Genomic DNA, 21,300 nt, shown 5'->3' with positions numbered 1-21,300 from the left:
CCCCCCCCCCGCAAAGGTAACTAAAGATTTGGACCCCAAATGCAAACAACCAAAATAGTAAGCAAAAGCCAAGTGTTAATAACACAAAGAGTGACTGAGAGCAAAGATAAACTCCTATCTTTTCCTAACTTAAAGTCAGACTCCCCTGCCTTTACCATATAAATGCCCCTGACAGCCAAAGAGCTGTGTCTCTCCTCTAGAGTACCTACACTGTTAAGAATATGTCTCCACTTTTGTGCTTTCTGTCTGCTTTTTGCCTGTTTGCCTGCTTGCTTACTTACTCTATAAAGCTCTGCTACATTTTTGTAACATTCGATTGTGTGATCAAAGTTAAGGACCCTAAGGGAAATCTCAGTAACCTTCACCTGCACCCAGTGACACATCCATCAGTTCCCAGCCAGAGCCCATGTAGCCAAAGAAGCTGGTGGCATGTGCCTCCACAATCCTCCCTTCCCCAAGCCCCAAGTCCATGGGGCCCATGCAAAGCAGGCAAACCAGCCAGCCACAGGGCAACTGTCTTCACTGCGACTGTGCCGAAGAGTATCCGAAGAGTGTCGTAGACACTGATCAATCAGGAGCAGCCAGTACTACCAGCCCACCGCACAGTGTCATGACACGTATGTACGTGTCTCCTAGACCAGGAAACCAAAATTAGCCACGCATATTAGAAATCTAGTGCAATCCCATAAGACACCCTGTCTCGAGCACCCTAAGATGTAGAGTTTTTTTCTTTTGTGTGGGAGGTAGAAGGGTGGCGTGGGGAGGGGTGTATACACTGGGGCTTGAACTCAGGCCCTTGGCTTTTTCACTCAGGGTTGGCACTCTACTACTTGAGCCACGCCTCTTCTTCCTGCTTTTTTGCTGCTTCACTGAAAATAAAGAAGACTCTTGGCCTTTTCTGCCCTGGCTGTCTTCAAACCAGGATCCTCAGATCTTATCTCCAGGGTAGCTAGAATTATGGACATGAGCCACCAGTACCTGGATTGAGAGCTTATCCTGAAGAACACCAACAGATTTTTTTTATCATCCATATGGTTTTTATAAGTTAAATAGACTGCTTCCTACTTAAAAATGTTAAAAAAAAAAAAAAAGTTTCAGCCTAAATAATGCCCAGGGTCAACAGTAAATGACACGGTCGCTCTTCAAATATTTACAGAAGCTCTGACTGGGTGCCAGGCAAGACACTTGGTGCTGGGACTCAGAACGTGGAGGACACACGTCTGGGCCCGGGGCCAGCTGTTCTTAAACTGCCATGCGTCTTTACTTTTTCTGGGCATTACACTTTATAACTTCCTGGCCCGCTTCCTTCTATTTGGTCTGCCAGCTGTCCCCTTTTCCCAGATCTGTCTGGAAGAATCTTGCTCTCCTCTTTAAAGTCACTGCTTCGCATCTACTACTGTCAACTGCAAAGGCAGATTACCAAAGTGCTTAGGATTATCTCTCAAGTAAACTTGATTAAATAAATTCTAGGTGAGAAACTCCAGTAATTCTCCATAAAGCAATCCTAAGGTTGTGGGTAAGCGTGGGGTCTTGTAAACACCACAGCCAGCTGTTCTAAAGCAGCAGGTATTGACCTGAAAATGTGGCTCAGAGGCAGAGCCCCCCGACCTGGCAAATAAGAGGCTCTGAGTTCAAACCCCATTACTATCAAACAAACCAAAAAAGCAGGGGGCAGACCTAGCAGTAGACAGCCTCTGTTGCTATCCTAAATGTTTGCTGTTAGATAAGCTGCTTTTAAAGACTCTGCCTCAGTTTTTGGTTTTAGTTTCGTTTATGGGTCTTGAACTCTGGGCCTAGGCGCTGTCCCTGGGCTCTTCAGCTCATTAGCCCTCTACCACTTGAGCCACAGCGCCACTTCTGGTTTTCTAGTGGTCCATTGGAGCTAAGAATCTCATGGACTTCCCTGCATGGGCTGGCTTTGAACCGTGATCCTCAGATCTCAACCTCCTGAGTACCTCTGATTAAAAGCGTGAGCCACAGGTGCCCGGCCTCAGTTTCTCTGTCCATGAAAATGGAGAGAAGATGGACATAAAGACGAAAGATACTAATACCTAGTGCTTGATACATCATCAATAAACAAGTATCATCATCATTGAATGGGTGGAAATACATATGTGCCAACAGGATATGGTTTCAACTGTACTTGCCACAACCAACTTCCCCTAACCACAGTACCCTGTTCCAGGAAGCAACTCTAGGCTGTTCTTTATAAAAAGATGTCCACCTATTAAATCAAGAATGGCAATACAGAAAAGGGGGTTGGGGGGCAGGGGCCAAGCAGCAGAGAACTTGCCTAGCGAGTACTAGGCCCTGAGTTCAACCTGGAGAACCACCAAGGGGGGAAAAAAAAGGTGGCAGGAAGACAAGGCAGATTGTTCACACTGATTTGTTAGGATCTGGCCTCACCACACCCATAACATGGCCTGATATGACCGGCTCCTCCTCAAAGGAGAAATGATCACTATAATGATCACTAGAAAAAGCAATCCAACGGATTTCCTTTAGGGATTGGAGAAGAGAATTCAGAAAACATTGATGTTGTGCCTGGGACACACAGACGGAGGTGAAAGCCACACAGTAGGGACAAAGGAATGTATGCCAGGTATCATATTGGATCCTCAAAAGTTCCTTCACTATCCCATGTGGTCTTATAATAGGTCTTGTGATTTAAGGTGACCTGATTTCCTCTGTGTGTGTGTGTATGTGTGTGATTTAAGGTGACCTGATTTCCTGTGTGTGTGTGTGTGTGTGTGTGTGTGCGCGTGTCTGCTGGCATGTACATGCCAGTCCTGGGACTTGAACTCAGGGCCTGAGCACTTTTGTTCAAGTAGCATTCTACTCTCTGAGCCACAGCACCACTTCTGGCTCTTTCAGAGTTGTTTAGTGGAGCTGAGTCTCAAGGGCTTTCTGGCCAGGTCTGGCGGGTCTGGCTTCCAACTGAGATCCTTAGATCTCAGCCTCCTGGGTAGCAAGATTAAAGGCATGGGCCACCTGCACACAGCAGGATTTCTTTTTTTCTCAATGTCACTGAAGGGCTTGCTGAACCGTATCAGGGAAGCTAAGTAGCTCACTTCCATCCATACAAGATTTCTCTCCAAATGGCATCCAGAACTGGTAAGGGTATAAAAGTGAGCAGCAAAAGAAATAATCTGTATGCTGGATCTGGAGTCCTGGATCCCCACTCCAAAGACCACCTCCTACATGCTTCCACCTTCACCTCCAGCAGTGAGAAGATCCTGTTAAGAGTCCTTTCCACAAACTACAGAGCAAGGCCGGACTTTCAGAATACCTAGGGAATTGCCTCGGGACTAACTTTCAAGGAAGAGATGAATTATTTCTGGGGCTTCCTTAGAAAACAACCAAGTTATGAAACTAAGAGAAACTCTTGGGTTGATTAGAAAATGACAGGAAGATGGTTTTTAATGACAACACCCCCCTGCAGGGCACATTAGTATTTACAAGGTACATTCACACACTCCATCTCTTTTGATCCCCTTTAATAACCCTGTGAGGCCGGTATCTTCCTTTCCATTAGGAGGAGGAAACTGAGGCCAAGAGGTTAAAACCCTAGTCTGATAATCTTTGTGACTTGCACATCTTGGACCCAGGTTCTCCTTTCTCAATGGCTTCACAAAGATAACCACAAAAACACAAGGGGATATACATCCATACAATTCTCTCAATGCTATTCAAAGCAGTACAATTGGAAAGAAAAGAAAAAAAGGGGGAGGGGAGAGGGGGAAGAGAACAAGGAAAGGAAGGAAGGAAGGAAGGAAGGAAGGAAGGAAGGAAGAAAGAAAGGAAGGTTGGTTTTGAAAACAACTAAATATAAGCGGTTGGTTCCCTTTTTTTCTGTTGTCCTTCTGTTTCTTGGTTCTGCTTTGCTTTGCTGTGTTTTGTTTTGTGTGCCAGTACAGAGGCTTTATCTCGGGGCCTACCACTCTCACTCAACTTTTTCTATTAGGGCTGGTGCTGTACTACTAGAGACATACCTCCAGTTAAGGCTTCTGGCAAATTAACTGGGAAGATACAAACCTCTGGGAGAAACCACAATCCTCAACTCTCAGCCTCCAGTGTAGCTGGGATTATAAATGTGAGTCACCAACACCTAGCTTCTGCTTGGTTTTTAAGCCACTTAGAATTGTGTGCTTATACCTAGAGGCCAAATTTGATTAAGGGGGGGGGGGGGTTGTGTGTGAAAAGATCTGGACTACAGAGTCAACAAAATGGTAGAGAAAATAGGAGAGATGACTTTGATTAACTGATAACCAGCTGCTAGGAGAACTGTTCCTCCCAGGTAAGCCTGCAGACTGAAATTCCAGCACAGTAGTGTGCCTGGTGCTCAAAAAACAGCAAAGTCCCCAGCTGCCCACTCCCTAAGAGCCCAAGGAAGTTTTTGGCTAGAGCAAAAACAAAACTTCAAAGGGAACCAAAGAGGTAGAGCTTCAAAGACCCCCTGTAGGACCAATTAACACCTACAAATGTTTATCTAAGGAGTCATTTAATGATGGCTACTTCCCTAAATGGGTGCTCAGCCTCACCTCAAAAACAACTAGGGCCACAGCAAGATTGGGATGGGGGTGGGGTAAGAGTTAAGAGCAAGGAAGTTCTTTGTTGTTGGTGTTTTGAAAGACTTAAATCAAGAAGCAAATATTCACTGTAGAGAAGCCTGATTTGTAACTTAAGAGATTGGATACAAATATCTAAGAAAGATGTAAGTGAATGAGAAAAGCCCTATTTTCGATGACTATCAGTAAGGTAGGAAAACACTATTGATAACTGTTAAGAAAAAGAAAAGAAAGGGCTGGGAAGGTGGCTCAGTGGTAGAGCCTTGCCTTGCATGTATGAGGCCCTGGGTTCGATTCCTCAGCACCACATAAGCAAAAAGAAGACAGCAGGAATTGGCGCTGTGGCTCTATGCTCAAGTGGTAGAGCACTAGCCTTGAGCTGAACAGCTGAGGGACAGCGCCCAGGCCCAGAGTTCAGGCCCCATGACCGGACCCCCCCCCCAAAAAAAAAGAAAAGAAAATATTGCAAACATACTAAAGATCTGGCAAGCAACCTGGGGGCTGGATTTGTTCAGTATAATAGCTAGCCTTTCCAAATGGCACAAAGGAGGGAGAAAATTGTGTTGACTTGATTTAATTGATTGATTAATATATCTAGCCAAGGTATTTAGAAATGCAGATATAAAATGACACAACTATGGGTACCATGTGCTACAGTAGACTAATGCATTTATCTTTGAAACCAACACACCCAAAATACTCCCTGGCTTACAATGGGATCCGAAAGGAAATGTAATTGCATGTTCCTATTTTCTGTATCTTCCCAATGCCCCAGAAATAAAGTTTTACAACTTTCATGACCTTTGTAAGACTTTTCAGTGTCGGTATGCTGAGGAGGGCCCCAGGTCTGCACAGCACACACTCTAGCCCTGAGCTAAGCCAGCAGCTCTGCTTTTCTTGCAAGACTCCTTGCTTCGAAATCAGAATCATCCAGTGGAGCTTCTATTTCTATGGTGTTAAAACAATCATCCACCTTGGGGCCATCCAGGCCTGGCAAAGGGAAAACCTGCAAGGGGGCTATAAAGGAGGGCAAAGGTCATTTAGAACAGTTGCAGAAACAATTTAAAGCAGATCCCACTACCCAGACCAGACCACATATTGCACTGTTTGTTGAAGGGGTAGAGTTCAAGGAGTTCAAACTTAAATGTTACAACAGGGGCCATCTTTAGCACATCTCAAAGGTAAAGTCCCTGGGAAATATATGGTAAAGAATTTTTTTTTTTTTTAAGATTAAGCTGGGCATGGAAGTGGTGCTGTAGCTCAAATGGTAGAGCACTAGCTTTGAGCTGAAGAGCTGAGGGACAGCGTTCAGGCCCAGAGTTCAAGCTCCACGACTGACGAAAGAAAGAAAGAAAGAAAGAAAGAAAGAAAGAAAGAAAGAAAGAAAGAAAGAAAGAAAGAAAGAAAGAAAGAAAGAAAGAAAGAAAGAAAGAGAAAGAAAGGAAGGAAGGAAGGAAGGAAGGAAGGAAGGAGTTAAATACCTGAATTTATGCCAGGTATATTAAAAAAAAAAAAAAAAGATTAAGCTGGGCACCAGTAGCTCACATCTGTCATCCTAGCTATGCAGGAGGCCGAGATCTGAGGATCATGGTTCAAAGCCAGCCTGGGCCAGAAAATTCCTAAGGATTCTTATCTCCAATTAGCCACCAGAAAACCAAAAGTGGCACTGTGGCTCAAAGAGGTAGAGCTGTGAGAGAAAAAGCTTAGAGACAGCACCCAAGCCCACAACTTAGATACACAAACACCTTGACTTGTTTTAACTAGCATGTTAACAGGTGGAAATTGATTCTTCTTTTGAAAGAAAGGACTCTGGAATCTGAGGTCCCTGCTTAGGGGACCATCCACTCACTGGGATGACACCAATGCTTTATCCTCCTCAGACTACATTCTTATCTGGAAAATGGATAAAGCCCATGCAGCTGTTGAAGGGTACAAATAAACTAAGAAAGGTGAGGTTAAGGAACTGGCACTCAATAAATCTTTCAGTTTGGAAAGAGGCTCAGTCTGGAACTCTGTCAAGGTCAAGGAGCTTCAAAGGACAACCAGTAAGTCAGTAAGCTCCTGGGAATGGGAACTTCCACATTCATGTCTGAAGACTGCAGACTGCAATGACCACTTCACCTCCGGTGACTTGTGCTGAATACACCATGCCACAGAGTGAGAGTTAAACAGCCAGCTAGAGGGATGAGACAGAGAGCTGGGAGGCAGAAAAGATGGACTGTAGCCCAAGGTCAACTGTTTGCAATCCAGGTAGTAGGAGACAAACCACTCCAAAGGTCTGACGAAACACCTTGCAAGGAGATTGTGAATAAAGCAGCCAAGCCTTATTAAGCACATATTGCTATAGCCTCAAGGTCATTAGTGACAGGTTCTACACTGAGCACATCCCTGACACTCTTTCCCCAAAGAACAACAGCCACAGCCAGGCACTTGTGGCTCATGCCTGTAATCTTAGCTACTTAGAAAGCTGGGACCTGAGAACCATGGTTTGAAGCCAGCCCAGGCAGGAAAGTCTAGGAGACTCTTCTCCACAGACCTGAAAAAATCAAAGTGGAGCTATGGCTCAAAATGGTAGAGCTCTAGCCTTGAGCAAAAAAGATCAAGGAGGGCACCCAGGCCCTGAGTTCAAGCCCCAGGACCTACAAAAAAAAAAAAAGATAATAGCCACCAAAATGTGTGAGGTTTCCCCTCTAGTCAATTCTGTACCATGCAGCTGCTTTACCAGTCACAGTGAACACAACTGGACAGCCCAAGCCTTAGGAGCAAGCCATTATTGGTGGACTAAAATCCTACAGACCCCTAGATTCGCATTCGCTAGACTAGACTCGGTCAAAATAGAAATGTCCCTAGAAGTAGGACATTTCACCTCAACCTATGTTCAGAGATCTCATGTAAATGAGGCTTTGGGGTGCTTGTGGGAAAATATACATTTAGAGTTGAGGTAGAAATCCAGTGATGCACTTACCAACCTCATAATTTTGCACCTGGCAAGATCTACCTTTCTCTGAATCTGTGGTTCATATAGTTTATTTTAGAAAGACTTTTTGTTGCCACCCTACAGCTGGGGGAGGGAGCCCTGGAGGGAAAGGGAAGGGTTAATAATTTACATTTGAAGCCTAGGCATGGCTTTGCCCACCTTTCATTTTACAAGAGGAAAACTGCTGGATAAGGCTTGTACAGAGTGTTTGGGAACGGAAGTTAGGAAAACTGGAAAAGAAAAAAAAAGTCATTTACACGGTTTGTCTTGGGCATGTTTTCTTTTTCCTATCAAGGCATCTGAATTAAACTGATTTGTTTGGTCCACTCATGGTCCTTCTCCTAAAACCCTTAGGACACAGCTAAAAAGTTCAGGGACAGCTCCATGACTCGCTCACCTTAGTTATCAATCAAGGGTAAAACTGTAAGCCCAGCACCCAAAGATACAAATCTGAAGATGCCTTTAACAGGGGGTACACCGGCCCTTAAAATGAGACTGTGTGTGTCTGTGTATGTGTCAACGTTTGTCAAAGATTTCCAAAGTTCCGAGAGAACTCTAAGAGAAATCTCGTAAGAAGCATCACAAGTTTGGATTTCCCAGTAGCTGGTGAGCTTTCAGGGATGCCATTGGAAATGGGCAACAGCAGATGAAGAAGAAATCCAGTTCTATAAGGTCACTCCTGATATTTACCAGGTTTCTGATTGGACATCCCTTCGTTTCACACCTGTGAAACAAAGATGCCAGAAGCAGAAGGGTCATCCCTCTTGAAAGCTACCACACCTGTGGGGTACAAGAAAAGGAGATGTCCGCTAAGAAGTCCCTGTCCCCAGCGGATCTGTATAAAAAACAATCACCACTGCTTTCCTCAGAGGCGTCAAAGATAGAAGCTGTCCTCTCATTTCCTTTTCTTTCTTCTATTTCATACAACCAAACTTACAGTTCATAATAACGCCCTTGGAAGGGATTTAAACTGGGAAGTTCATGCAAAAATTCAGTAGTTCTGTAAGGAAGGATAAGCTCAGAGAATGTAAAATAGAATTTCTCTGAGGCCTCATTACAAATCGTCTCATCACTACACCAACTGATTTTAGCTGGTGTCATCTACATCTGTTAAAATATGTCACTGATGAAAATTAATTAATGAGTGTCATAAAAATAGATGTTTTAATATCATCCTGGAAGTCTGGGTCAAAATTTATGGGAGAAATTGACTTTGCTTGAATACAAGACAGAAGTACTCTCATTCACTCCACATGTCTCTCCTAACCTCTGTAGTCCTATCTAATTTTTACAGAACTGTAGGTGACACGCAAGCCCTTGACATTCAGAACCAAATCTCCAGCATCACATGTCAATAACACCAACCATTTGTTGTGGATAAATGTGAGCATACCCTAACTTGGGCCTGGAGTCATAAAATCCCAATCTAATTATCACATCCCCTGAGTCCAAAGCGAACTTCTATGTGGTTGTTGGTGGCAACAAATTAAATTGAAGTCTTTTCATAGGCACTTGTTAAAAAAGATGAGAAGTAGATGAAAATTGATTGATTGTGTTTTTACAAGCCATTACCAAATGAAAGCTTGGAACTACCAGAAAGCACCCTAAAAGTCCATTCCACACAAGGGTAGACCAGTGCTCAATGCTCGAATCAACTCACATATATGTAGAAGCTGAACTTCTATAGATTTGACTTGGGTGTCCCATCCTCTCCACCTAAAGCTCTGGAGAGAGCAGCAATGGGAGCAAAGGAGTGTTACCTCTCCACCCCACACCACCGACACCGAACAGTTCCAGAAAGCCTCCTTAGAAGCATTGCTGACAAGTAATATTCCACAGCACAACAACACACATTTGTTTCCTCTGCAGGTATTATTACTCACACATTTCCAAGTTCTTAACTTCAACTCTCTGGGTCCCAAATCAATAGCAAAAGGCAACCATGTTTACAAGCCCCATTTCTCAGGAAGAAATATTCTAATCATCCAATAAGAAGTGAGTTTAAACTCCAGGTGTTCCAGGTTGGTGAATACAAATGTCCGGTCCAATTAAGCCAGGTTAAGGTGGGAAGGTGTGCAAAAGAGGAACTTCAAGAAAAGCCCAGAACAACACTGCCTAAGAAATCTCTGCTTCCCTTTAAGTATTACTTTCCAAAAAGACAAAATCCTGCGGTCTTGACCCTTGTTAGTTTTTACACCTAAATCAAAACAAGAGTGTGTGTCAGATTTCTTGGACCAATCACAGAATTCAAAGAAGTTCAATTTATTTAGCAAAAATTAAAGTTGCGAAAATTAAAGTTGCAAGGAAACCAATTCTATCTTCACTGCTATCAGCAGGAAACCTGCAGGAAGCCTCAGACAGCTGGAAATGTCAAGATTTAAAATTTACTTAGCAAATAGGAGGGGAAAGAAGATTCAACTGGTTAATTGGAGTGAAGGTGTTTCCCAAAGAAATCCGTATGTCAAGTATTCTAAGGTGAAATCTCAGCTCCTGATCTCTCAGAAGGATGAAGATCAACATGATCTTTCTGAAAATTTTGGTGTTGATAGCCTGAGAAATTCACTGGAAGGTTAGGTAGGCTGCATCTACCATCCATCTACCAGACAAAGAAATTCCTGAAAGGCTATAAAGCATTTTTTTTTCTTACAAGCACCCACAGGGACAGGTCAATGCAAATGTTGTGTAAACAAAGCAGCTAGTTATTAACTGTAGCTGAAGTTTCTTTTGTGAGAAAATTTTAACCCACTGCAATTGCACCCTAACATTCCCACACAGTAGCCCCCGAGTAAGAAAAAATACAGATTGTGAATCACTCCTAGCCTCCCGCTGGCTTTTCTTATCCTTGAAAAGCAAAAGGTGTTGGGGGTTTCCAAGTCGAATCTTAGTACTTGATACTTCCTCCTTTGCTTTCCATGATCAATTCTAGCAGGACTTTAATTTCCCTCCTGGTCCCTCCCACAGAGGTCTGGGTGTCTGAGAAAAGCCACAGACAACAATCAAACCTTTCATTTCAGGGCTTCTTTCCCACCCTACCCCTTCCTGCTTCCCTCAGGTTAGCCAACCATTCCCCCCTCACGCTGCATTTCATGAATCAACTGCAAAATCCGCCAACCTCTGCCAGTGCCTCTTGTACTCCGCTGAGAGGTTCCCCTTCTTTCCCTGGGTAGCACAAGGCTGCTCTGGTTTTTTATCTGGCGTAACGTGGAAATGCACCGTAAGAACTCACTAGATCTCACAGCCAGATGCGAGTGAGAGTCTGGGGCAGCCATCCCATCAGGAAACTGGGCTGCTAAGCTAGGGTTAAAGCAGATTTGCGAATTCTAGCTTTGCCCCCAAGTCCAGTGTGTCCGTCACTGTCACGGAGAAGGAAGAACTAGAGTAAAAAGGGCTAGAAAGTAACTGCATCAGTTACTTAGCAACAGAACAAAACTAGCCACACCACAGAGGCCAAGAGGCAACTCACACCCATTCAGAGAGTAACAGCCCTCGATTTATATGCAAATAGATAAAGACAAAGAGGGAAAGGAAACCTAAATTAGCCAGAAAAGTTTACAGCCTAGGGCTTGAGGCCCAGATTTTAAAGTTCCTCCAGGGGAAAAGACTAGGGGACAAGAGAGAATGAATGCATGCATGCATGTATGCAAGGTCTCAGGCCTTACCAAACCTACAGTCTGCCTTTATAAAAGTTAATACCACGAAGGAAGGAAGGAGGAGACAGGCACACTACTTTAGTACTGATAATTAAAACCCTTCCCCAGCTACCAAGAATCTAAAGCCTACAGGAAAAGGAAAACTGAGGTGAGGAAACTCCAGGAAGATTAGGTACCTAAGCTTAGGATAGCAAAACAAAGCACCATTCTAGAAGAGATGATCTGCAGGCTGGGGGGGGGGGGGTGAAGAGAAGGTGTGAATCAGAGCCTCTCAGGGTCTCTGAACCCAGACACTACCTCTGATACCCCAGGCTGCAGCACAGCTCCCAAACTCGGGTCCTAAGTCCACCCTTAACAGGAGACAGAAACACTCCCCTGCCGCCCCCCCCCCCAAGGTTTTCTAAGCCCGGCCAGTCACCTACTTGGCTCAGGAAAGTGCTTTGGGCTTTTCAGTTTGCCCAAGGAGCTCCAACAGCACACTTGAACCAGGTGGCACGGTCCCAGGGTCAGAAGAGGAAAGAAAAGAACCGGAGAGCTTTTCTGGCCTGACCTCCCCCCCCCCAACCCACCCAACTCACACCTGCACCCAGGCAGGCAGCGCAGACACTTACTTCTCATACTCCGTGTTGTCCCGGTCACAGCGCGAATCCTTGTGCTTTTGCCAGTCTTTGCCATGCTTGCAGGTGGTGAGGAGCAAGACGTCCTCCCCGTTATGGACGTGATATAAGGCATTCCTGGTGTCTGACCCGATCCCTGTCAGGTACCTCTTCCCCTTGAAGACCAGCATGTACTTCCTGAGAGGAGGGATGGTGTTAAACTTCAAGAACCCCCTCTCCCCTCCTGTCCTGGGATGATCCTTAGAAAAGAGGGGGATAGAAACATCAAAGTTGGGTCGGAAGTTTTCAGTACTGATGCTGGCTTTGGCCAGCATCGCCTGGCCGATGTCAAAGCCCACGTCCTCGGTGTAGTCAGGCCATGTCCCGGAATATAAATTAAAAATCAAATGATTCCTACCATTGTTCCACAAGTGGAGACTCTGAACTTTGGATCTCAAATTGTGCACGTACTGAGGTGACAACTGGTCTCGGTCTAAAGTATCCAGACTCAGGACAAAGAGGCACGCCTGGCTGGGGTCCGAGGTGTAGAACCTGGAGCCCTCGATGGCCGCTAGAATGTTTTGGTAACTTTCGGCGATTTTCTCCCCTTTCTGCTGCGGGTAGACGTAGACTTTGAAGCCGTTTTTCTTGCAAAGGGTGAAATCGAAGCAGGACTCCATGCGGCACTTCTTGCCTTTGTAGAGGCTCGAGTTGGCGTCTCGCTTCTGCCGGGGGGAGATGTGCACGCTGAAATCCTCGGGCTCCGATGGATCCCCAGAAAAGAAGGGGCGCAGGGCGTCCGGAAAGCGGGGCCAGAAATGATCCGGACTGGGTGGGTGCAAGCCATTCCGACCGCTGTGCTCTTCTCTCCGGCTGTGGCTCTTCGATGCCCTAAACTGCAAGCCTCCGAAATAAAACAAAAGGGCGAGACAAGAGCCAGCTGAGAGCAGGATGAAATAGCGTTTTTTGGCCTGCATGTGTCCTGCCTGGGTCAAGAGAATTGTAAATAAACACACGAATCACCCAAGTTTCCCAATCAACACTTTCAGCTCCAGTCCGCCATCTTCCCGCCGGTAAAGACTTCAAACTCTCCGCTCCCACCTTCTCTGGATGCCTTTCCCCGAGCCGTGGACCGATCCTGCGCATGTGGGCGATTTCTTTAACTTTCTCCCCTTCGGTCTTTCATCTTCGGGTTGCACAATGCCAATGCACGCGGGAGGCGGGGGGAGCGCGGGGCGAGCGGGCGAGCGCGGGGCTGAGGATCGCGCACCCCGGGCGTGCGAGCAGCGGACTGTAATTTTCGTGCATGCAACAAGACGGAGGGAAAGAGAGAGAGAGAGAAAGAAAAAGATGGGGGTGGGAAGGAGAAGTGGGGGGGGGGAGCTCCCGATACCCAATCAATGGCTAGACCAAGTGATTGCCTTGCCTCTCCGATTCCTCTCCAGCAACGTGGAAAACGAGCCCCGGGAAAAGCAACTTCAACTCATCCACACTCTCGTGCAAAGAGAGCACGCCGGTTCCAACAAGTCAGCCGAACCCCGGGTGCAGCCACCGGCTCAGTGTGTCTTGCAGCTGGCGCGCCGTAGCCTCACAAATCCCTGCATCTCTCTCTCTTTATTCCCTTTCCGCAGCGGCTCCGACTCCGGCAGTGTTTACTCTGCGCTCTCCGGCTCGCCGGGGCCGGCCCCCTCTCGGCGGCGGCGGCGGCGGCGGCGGCGGTGGCGGTGGTGGCGGCGGCGGCGGCGGCGGCGGCGGCGCTGGGTGGCGGCGAAGGCGGCGCGTCCTCCCCGCGGGCAGTGCCGGCCCCGAGCGAGCAGAGCGGAGCCGAGCCAGCGAGCGGCGCTCCGCAGGCCCCGCGCGCGCGCGCGATCGCTGCCGACCGACCGCCGCGTTGGGTCGCCGCCGAATGTTACCCGGTTCTGAATGTTACACTTACACATTCCATTCCCGACACGACAGCGCTGACCTCATCCATCCACGCAGCCCGCGCTGCCATTGGCTGAGCGTCACGTCCGGGGTGGGCGGTGCTTCCGCTGCGCCCATTCATAACCCCCCGGACTCGGAGGCCCAAGCGCCGGCGCGGCGCGAGGACGCGGGAGGCGCGGGGACCCCTGGAGCGCTGGGGCTCGCACCCGCTCGCTCGGAGCTCGCCGGTTCACCCCCGATCGCTTCCCGCGGCCCCGCACCCTCGGCTCGCCGGGGCCGGAGAACCCAGCCTGGGCTGTGCCCGGAAACCAGCGCCGCCCAGAGGTGCCGGTGGGGACGCGGGGATGGCCGTGCCACGCCGCTGGAGCTGCCTGGCCGCCCCGGAGAACCCCAGCTCTTGGGCTGCCTGCCTGCGGGGAACGCCTCCCCGAGCTGCAGGCCCCGGGTGCTCCCTCGCTCGGAGAACGATGCTTAAACATGGAGAAGTGGGGCGAGCCTGCGCCTCGGAGAGCGATCCCCGACCGGGATGGATGCCTTCCCCAGCCCTCCTCCCAGGCCCAGTGTTTTGATTTCCTACTAAGCATTTTTGTATGGATTCCCCTAGATAGCCCATCCTTTTTTTTTTTCTTCGTCGGAACACCCTGAATCCCCAAGATAAAGAGGAATTAGCATAATCGAGCATAATTGTCACAGTGCTACGCACCTTCCACCCTGAACTAAGAGCTGGAGTCCGTATTCTAAACCTCGTTATCCACAGAGCCTTCCTCCATCTCCAGCACCTCCCCATACACCCCATCGATTCAATTAGATCACAAGTGGGGGGGGGAGGGAACGACACATGACAAAGGCTAGAGATTCTGCGACTTTATATTCTCTTTTTGATGGTCTTGGTGGAGGTGAATCTTAAACTGTCTCTTAACTGCCAACTGTGCCAGCTGTAGAAAGGAACCTTGAAACAGAAATTTACCCTTATTTACCACTAATATGAGAAGTTTGGGCCTTCCTTCGATTGATTTCCCAGGCCAACATTTCTGCCATTGGAAAACTCCCAGAAGGCAAAGCCTACCTCCCATCCTGGGAGTCTGAATTCTGCTTTAAAGTGAATGCCTCCCACCATTCTAGCCAGGGGAAGTCTCAGGGCCTGGCCAAGCTGGACAAACAGTTGCCTAGGGCAGCAAGCTGTTTAGTGATTGTTTATTGTGGGAGTGACACAAAGCTGAGAGCAGACACTTCCCAGCTTCCCCGAGGCTGCAGAAAAGCCCAGCAGGGCGTGGACCTAGAGTACAGTTATGACAAGGCAGGGTGAAATGATCAAGTGGAAAGTTTTAGACTTTTGTTGGTTCAGATTTGTTTTAGGAGAGTGGGTGGGATGTTACTGTACTATTCCTGAAACCCCTCCCGAGTTCTAAACCACCTCAGATGGGGTAGATTTTTCCAGATTTTGATTGACATCCCTTTCACAACCTTGAGATACTTGGGACAGGAGGAAGGATTCAGTCATCTTCCAAATACAGTGACGAAGATGCAGATAAATGCAGTGATTGAAACCACGTGTGACCCAGGTCTCAAGGTTACAGCTTGTTTTGCTGAGAGCAGTGGTTCAAGGCAGAACTTTTATTCAGATCTGCTCCCCCCTGTGCAGACTGGGACTTTGGGGATGGCAGCCTTACCCCACACCCTGCCAGTTGTCCTACATGCCTCTAGGTAGGGAGAGCTGGTGGCCGCCCTGGCAATTTTTTGTGTTCTCTTCCTGCTTTGGCAAGAGTTCTTTGTCTCTCTTTCCCAACTATGACTGATTCCGTCATCCCACGCCCCATGGCCACCCTTACATTCCATAGTGCTGTGTCCTATGAGAAAAACTCCGGTGACTGAAAGTTAGAAAATCTTGGATTCAGATACCAGATCTGCCATTTACTAATGTCTTAGACATGTGGATGATCTCTTGAATTCATAGGGCCTTCTGGCCTGGTACATATGTAAAGATTAACCATGATTTGAATAAATGAATGAATGACTAAAAATAGACTTCATTTGAACAAGTTTGAAAATAAAGGTCCCAACTGAGCACTGGTGGCTCATGCCTATAATTCTAGTGACTCAGGAGGCTGAGATCTGAAGATCCCAGTTCAAAGCCAGCCCAGGCAGGAAAGTCCATGAGACTCTTACCTCCAAATAACTACCAGAAAAACTAGAAGTGGCACTGTGGCTCAAAGTGGTAGAGTGCTAGCCTTGAGCAAAAAAGCTCAGGAACAGTGCCCAGGACCAAAGATCAAGCTCTAAGACCAACTACAACCAAAAAAAAAAAAAAAATGTTCCCATAAGTACAGACAACAGAAATAAAAATAAATGAGAGGATTAAATTAGAATAAAAAATCCTAGCTACTCAGGAGGCTGAGATCTGATGATTGCGATTCAAAGCCAGCCAGGGCAGGAGAGACTGTGAGACTCCTATCTCCAATAAACCACCAGAAAACCAGAAGTGGCGCTGTAGCTCAAGTGGTAGAACGCTCGCCTTGAGCTGAAGAGCTGAGGGACAGCGCCCAGGCCCAGAGTTCAAGCCCCACGACCAACAAAAAAAAAAAAAAAAAATCATCTGTATCTTCCAAGTTCTGGTGGCTCACACCTGTAATCCTACCTACTCAGGCGGCTGAGATCTGAGGATCATCGTTCTAAATCAGCCCCAGCAGGAAATCCATAAGACTTTTATAGCCAATAAACTCCCCCCCACCAAAAAAAAGCCAGAAGTGGAGCTGTGACTAAAGTGGTAAGGCACTAGCCTTGAGCAACAGAAGCTCAAGTATAGTGCCCAGACCCTTCTAGCCTCAGGACCAGCACCAAAAAATTAAAAAGTAAAAAAAAGTTTTTCATCTTCTGTAGAACAAAGGAAAAAAATCAACAAGATTACATGGCAAAATGGAAGGAGAAAATATTGGCAAACCATGCACCAGCTAAAGTGTTAAAAAAACAAAATATGTAGAGTCCAAACAACCTCCCCAATAAATAAATAAACCAGTTTAAACAGAGATAGCAGATTTAAATAGACATTTTCAAAGAAGACATGCAAGAGCCCTAAGTATATGAAAAAGGTGTTCAAGTCAAGGTGCATGCCTATAATCCTACTCAGGAGGTACAGCCTGAGAATTAAGAGCATAAAGCTTTGAAGCCAATCCAGGTAGAAAAGCTCTTGAGACTCCATCTTCAGAAACAACCAGCAAAAACCAGGGCTGGAGGTATGTCTCCAGTGGTAGAGTGCCAGCCAAGCAGCAAGCTGAGCAAGTGCATGGGTTTGCATTAAACTCCAGTACTAGGAGGAAAAGAGTATTAAACCTTACTACTCATGGGGAAATGCAAATGAAAACCCAATTAGACTGACTATAGAAAAAAGACAAGTATTAGCAAGTGTTGGAGAAGGTATGGGGAAGAGAAGAGAGCTCAAGTACTCTGTTCGTGGGGACTATAAGTTAATACAGTAAGTATGAAAAGCAGTATGACAGTTCCTTTAAAAATTAAAAATAGAATCACTCTATAATCCACCAATCCCACTTGGGGTATGTATCCAAATAAAATGAAATCAGTTTGTCAAAGTGCTGTGGGCTCACTTATTCATTGTGGCATTATTCAAGATGGGCCAGGACATGGACACAATGGAAGTATCTGTTAAGAAAATGTGATTTAAGCCGGGCACCGGTGGCTCATGCCTGTAATCCTAGCTACTCAGGAGGCTGAGATCTGAGCTCATGCCTGTAATCTTAGCTACTCAGGAGGCTGAGATCTGAGGATCGCAGTTCAAAGCCAGCCCGGGCAGGAGAGACCGTGAGACTCCTATCTCCAATAAACCACCAGAAAACCGGAAGTGGCGATGTAGCTCAAGTGGTAGAGCACTCGCCTTGAGCTGAAGGGCTGTGGGACAGTGCCCAGGCCCAGAGTTCAAGCCCCACGGCTGACCAAAAAAAAAAAAAAATGTGATTTAAGTAAGCCAGGCCCAAAGAAACATAGGCCCCATGGTTTCCCTTATTTGCAATTTGTATATGTATATATACTAATATATATACAAATATATATACAAATATTTATATATTTGTATATGTCTGAGACAAGCAGAAAAGGTCAGATAAGTTGGTGTTAGGTGAAATGAACCCCAAGATAAGTATTCAAATATTTTTTTCTTTCATGAAATTGTTTCTAAAATATTTATAAGATGATTTCTTTGTTGCTTTGTATGTCCCTCCCCCATGGTATAACCCCTGCTTTCACTGTATTTGATGTTGGTATAATTTGTGGAGGGGAAGGGAAAAAACAAATCGTTTAAATAGGGATACAAGTGGGCCCATTGCAACAATGAGATGTAGAAGTCGTTATGTTGAAAAACAAACTCTACAACTTTGGCAGGAGGGGGTGGGAAATAGGAAGGGTTGAGAAGGTAAACAGAGGAGGAGGCTACAATGCTTGATAAGAAATGTACTCATTATCTTGCCCATGTAATTGTAACCCCTCTCTGTGGTATTTTTACAATAAAAAAAGAAAGAAAGAAATGTGATTTATACATAAGATGGAATACTATCCAGCCATTAAAAAATAAATAAGAAAAAAGTAAAATCAGAGACCCAAAAGGACATATACTATATGAAGTCACTTATATGTGGACTCAAAACTGTAGAGCCAGGGCAATAGCCTTAGTAGTAGAGTGCTTACCTTGCATGTGCAAGGCCCTAGTGTCTACTCCCAATGCCCACTAAGGAACAAGAACATTACATTACCAAGCTTAACCCCCAGAAACAGAGAGTAGACAAGTATTTGCCAGGATCTGAGGAAAAAATGGGAAGATGTCAGTCACAGCTACAAATTTTCAGTTATAAGTAAATCCTGGGTCTCTCATGCATACCTAGGGTACCTGGGCTTATCAGTGATATGTTGTATATGAATATTCCTCTACTTACAATAGGGTTAGATCCCACCATCCCCCTCTGCACTCCCCCCCCCAAAACCATGGTAGACTGAAACTGAAATATCCTCAACTGAAAATGCACTTAATACTCCTTGAGTACTGCCATAGCTTACTACACAGCATGATGCAGAGGAAGAGCCTTGCCATCTACAGACTGAGCTGTGCCCTAACTTCTTGTCACATGCACATCTTTAGCCCAGAGAAATATCAACCTCAAGATCAAAAGTACATATGCAGCTGAGCGCCAGCGATAATCCTAGCTACTCTGATAGAGGAACTGAACTGAGGATCGCAGTTCAGAGTGGCTCAAGTGGTAGAGCACTAACTTTGAGCAGAACAAAACCTCAGCAACAACACACAGGTCCTAAGTTCAAGCCCCGTACTGGCACACACGCACGCACGCACACACACACACACAATATCACCAGCAACAATAAGAGTAACTGTTGCTAAATAAATATTTATTGTACTAATTAATTAATTTGAAGAAAACAGTGCTGGGGTTCTATTATAACACACTCATGTGTGAATAAACGTATGTGCCACAGTATCATAATCACTCCAGATGTGTTTTATTTTTATTTCTAGGAGTAACTGACTCAAGATCTAAGTACACATGTCATCTCACGCACTCCATAACCTTCCTCAAATCAATCTGGCTGGGAAACTTGCTTAGTTTACTGGGTTTTTGTGAACATCAAATGAGAACAAATGGATGGTATGCAAGAAAGTCATTTGCAATCCACAGTGCACATTGCAAGTGTTCAATGTGACTGGGGTAAATATGAAAAGTAAAGGAACATGAAATAGAGTATCACTCACCAGACCCAGAATTTTTTCTAGATTCCTTACAGACTCCAGTGTGGTTAGTAGAAACACACAGAAAAAGGAAGACCAATGGAAAAAGTGTGTGTGTAAATTGCCCTGATGAATTGTGTGTGTGTGTTGTAGGTGGGTGGGTGTGTGAGTGTGAGTGTGTGTTGACACTGGGGCTTGAACTCAGGGTCTGGGTGCAGTTCCATAGTTTTTTTCACTAAAGTGTAACACTCTATTGCTTGAGCATTTTGGTGATTAATTGAAGGTAAGAGTCTCACAGACTTTCCTACCCAGGCTGGAATTAAACATAAACCTTCAAATCTCATCCTTCTGAGTAGCTAGTATTACAGATGTGAGCTGTCAGCATCTGACTAATATGTTTTCTCTTTTCTTGTTTCTTTTTATTTGTTTTGGTCAGTTGTAGGGCTTGAACTCAGGGCTTAGGTGTTGTCTCTGAGCCTTTTTGCTCAAGGTTAGTGCTCTACCACAATGCTACAATGCTACTTCCAGTTTTCTCGTGGTTAATTGGAAATAAAAGTCTCACAAACTTTTCTGGCTTTGAACCTCAATTCTCAATTCTCAGCCTCCTTAGTAGCTAAGAATACAGGCATGAGCCACCAGCTCCCAGCCTAATTTTCTTTTTAAAGTATACACTGCTATGGGTACAAATGTCTTTCAAAGATTTATAAGTATATTTGATATAAAAGAAAAAAAGTGTCTCCTCAATACAAAAGCAAAGTAAAATACAAAGATTAATGTATTTAAAAAATAAAATATAATCAACCAGTTTTCATAAAGCTAGACAAAACTTTAATTTGACCTGGCCATATTGTAGTGTTTGGGTGAGGTATGGTGGAGTATGTAACAGTGAACACTTCTGGTTCCTAGAAGACCAAGATGTTGCTGCTTATACTCTGAGTGGTTGTATAAGGTGGGGAAACCTTTCCCCAATTAACTTAAAGAATGTTGGGGTATCCCAAAGGAGTGGAGCCAGGAAATAGGAGCCCAAGTTGCAATTCCCTCTCTGCCTAGAAACTTGAGTAGATTACTTTTTTGTAATGGTTGTTTTTGTTTGTTTGCCTTGCTTCCTAGTAATGCGGATTAAACTCAGGGTCTGATGCTTGCTACCCAGGAAATCTACTACTTTAGCCATGACTCTAGACCTTTTTGTGTGCTGAATGAGTTTGGGTCATACTTTATGCCCTGGCCAGCCTGGAATGTGATTCTCCTACTTGGGTTTCCCTCATAACTAGGTTGCAGGTGCTTGCAACTGTATGCTTTTGCCTGGGCTAACCTAGGACAGAGATACTCCTACCTCTTCCTTCCAAGTACCTGTGATTATAGACATATGTCACCATACCTGGCTTTGCTTTTATTCTTTTTCCAGGGTCTTGCTATGTACACTGGAAGGTCTTGAACTCACAATCCTTCTGACTGTGTCTTCTGAATGCACAGATTATGAGTGTGCACCACCATGTCCAGTCCACTGCTACATTTTGCTCTGCAAAGTTGTTTGCTATAAGGTGCAGTCCTCCCCTTGTGGGATATTTATAAATCCTCACCACTGCAAGTGAAGAGCTATGTCATTGGCCTCCATTCTCTAGAAGCCAATAGCACCTGCCCTCCCCAAGCTGTAATGCAAAAACAAAAAAGAAGAGAAAACGTCTCCAGACATTGTCAAATGTTTCTAGGGCCAAAAAGCATCTCCAGTTTGAGATCCATTAATCTAGGTAATTGATCAGCCTGAGATCAGCTGATTTTTAAGTGGTGAATTTAGAATTTGACCCTCATCTTCTGGCTGTGTGCCAGACTTAGTGACAAA

At 45.5% G+C, this 21,300-nt stretch overlaps 1 protein-coding gene across 1 annotated transcript in view; it reads right to left on the bottom strand.

Moving 5' to 3' along the window:
• Ext1 (exostosin glycosyltransferase 1) overlaps window positions 1-13,449 on the bottom strand; it is a 273,409-nt gene extending 259,960 nt beyond the window's left edge. Inside the window, exon 1 of the mRNA XM_013032241.1 lies at window positions 11,807-13,449. Within this exon, the coding sequence (XP_012887695.1) occupies window positions 11,807-12,768 (962 nt within the window). The 5' untranslated portion in view covers window positions 12,769-13,449. The remainder of the gene's footprint in view (window positions 1-11,806) is intronic.
• Between the last annotated feature and the right edge of the window lie 7,851 nt (window positions 13,450-21,300).

This window comes from Dipodomys ordii, unplaced genomic scaffold, assembly GCF_000151885.1.
Source record: "Dipodomys ordii isolate 6190 unplaced genomic scaffold, Dord_2.0 Scaffold151, whole genome shotgun sequence".
NCBI lineage: Eukaryota > Metazoa > Chordata > Mammalia > Rodentia > Heteromyidae > Dipodomys > Dipodomys ordii.
The sequence above is the reverse complement of the archived record's forward strand: the minus strand, read 5'-3'. Positions and strand labels throughout refer to the sequence as shown.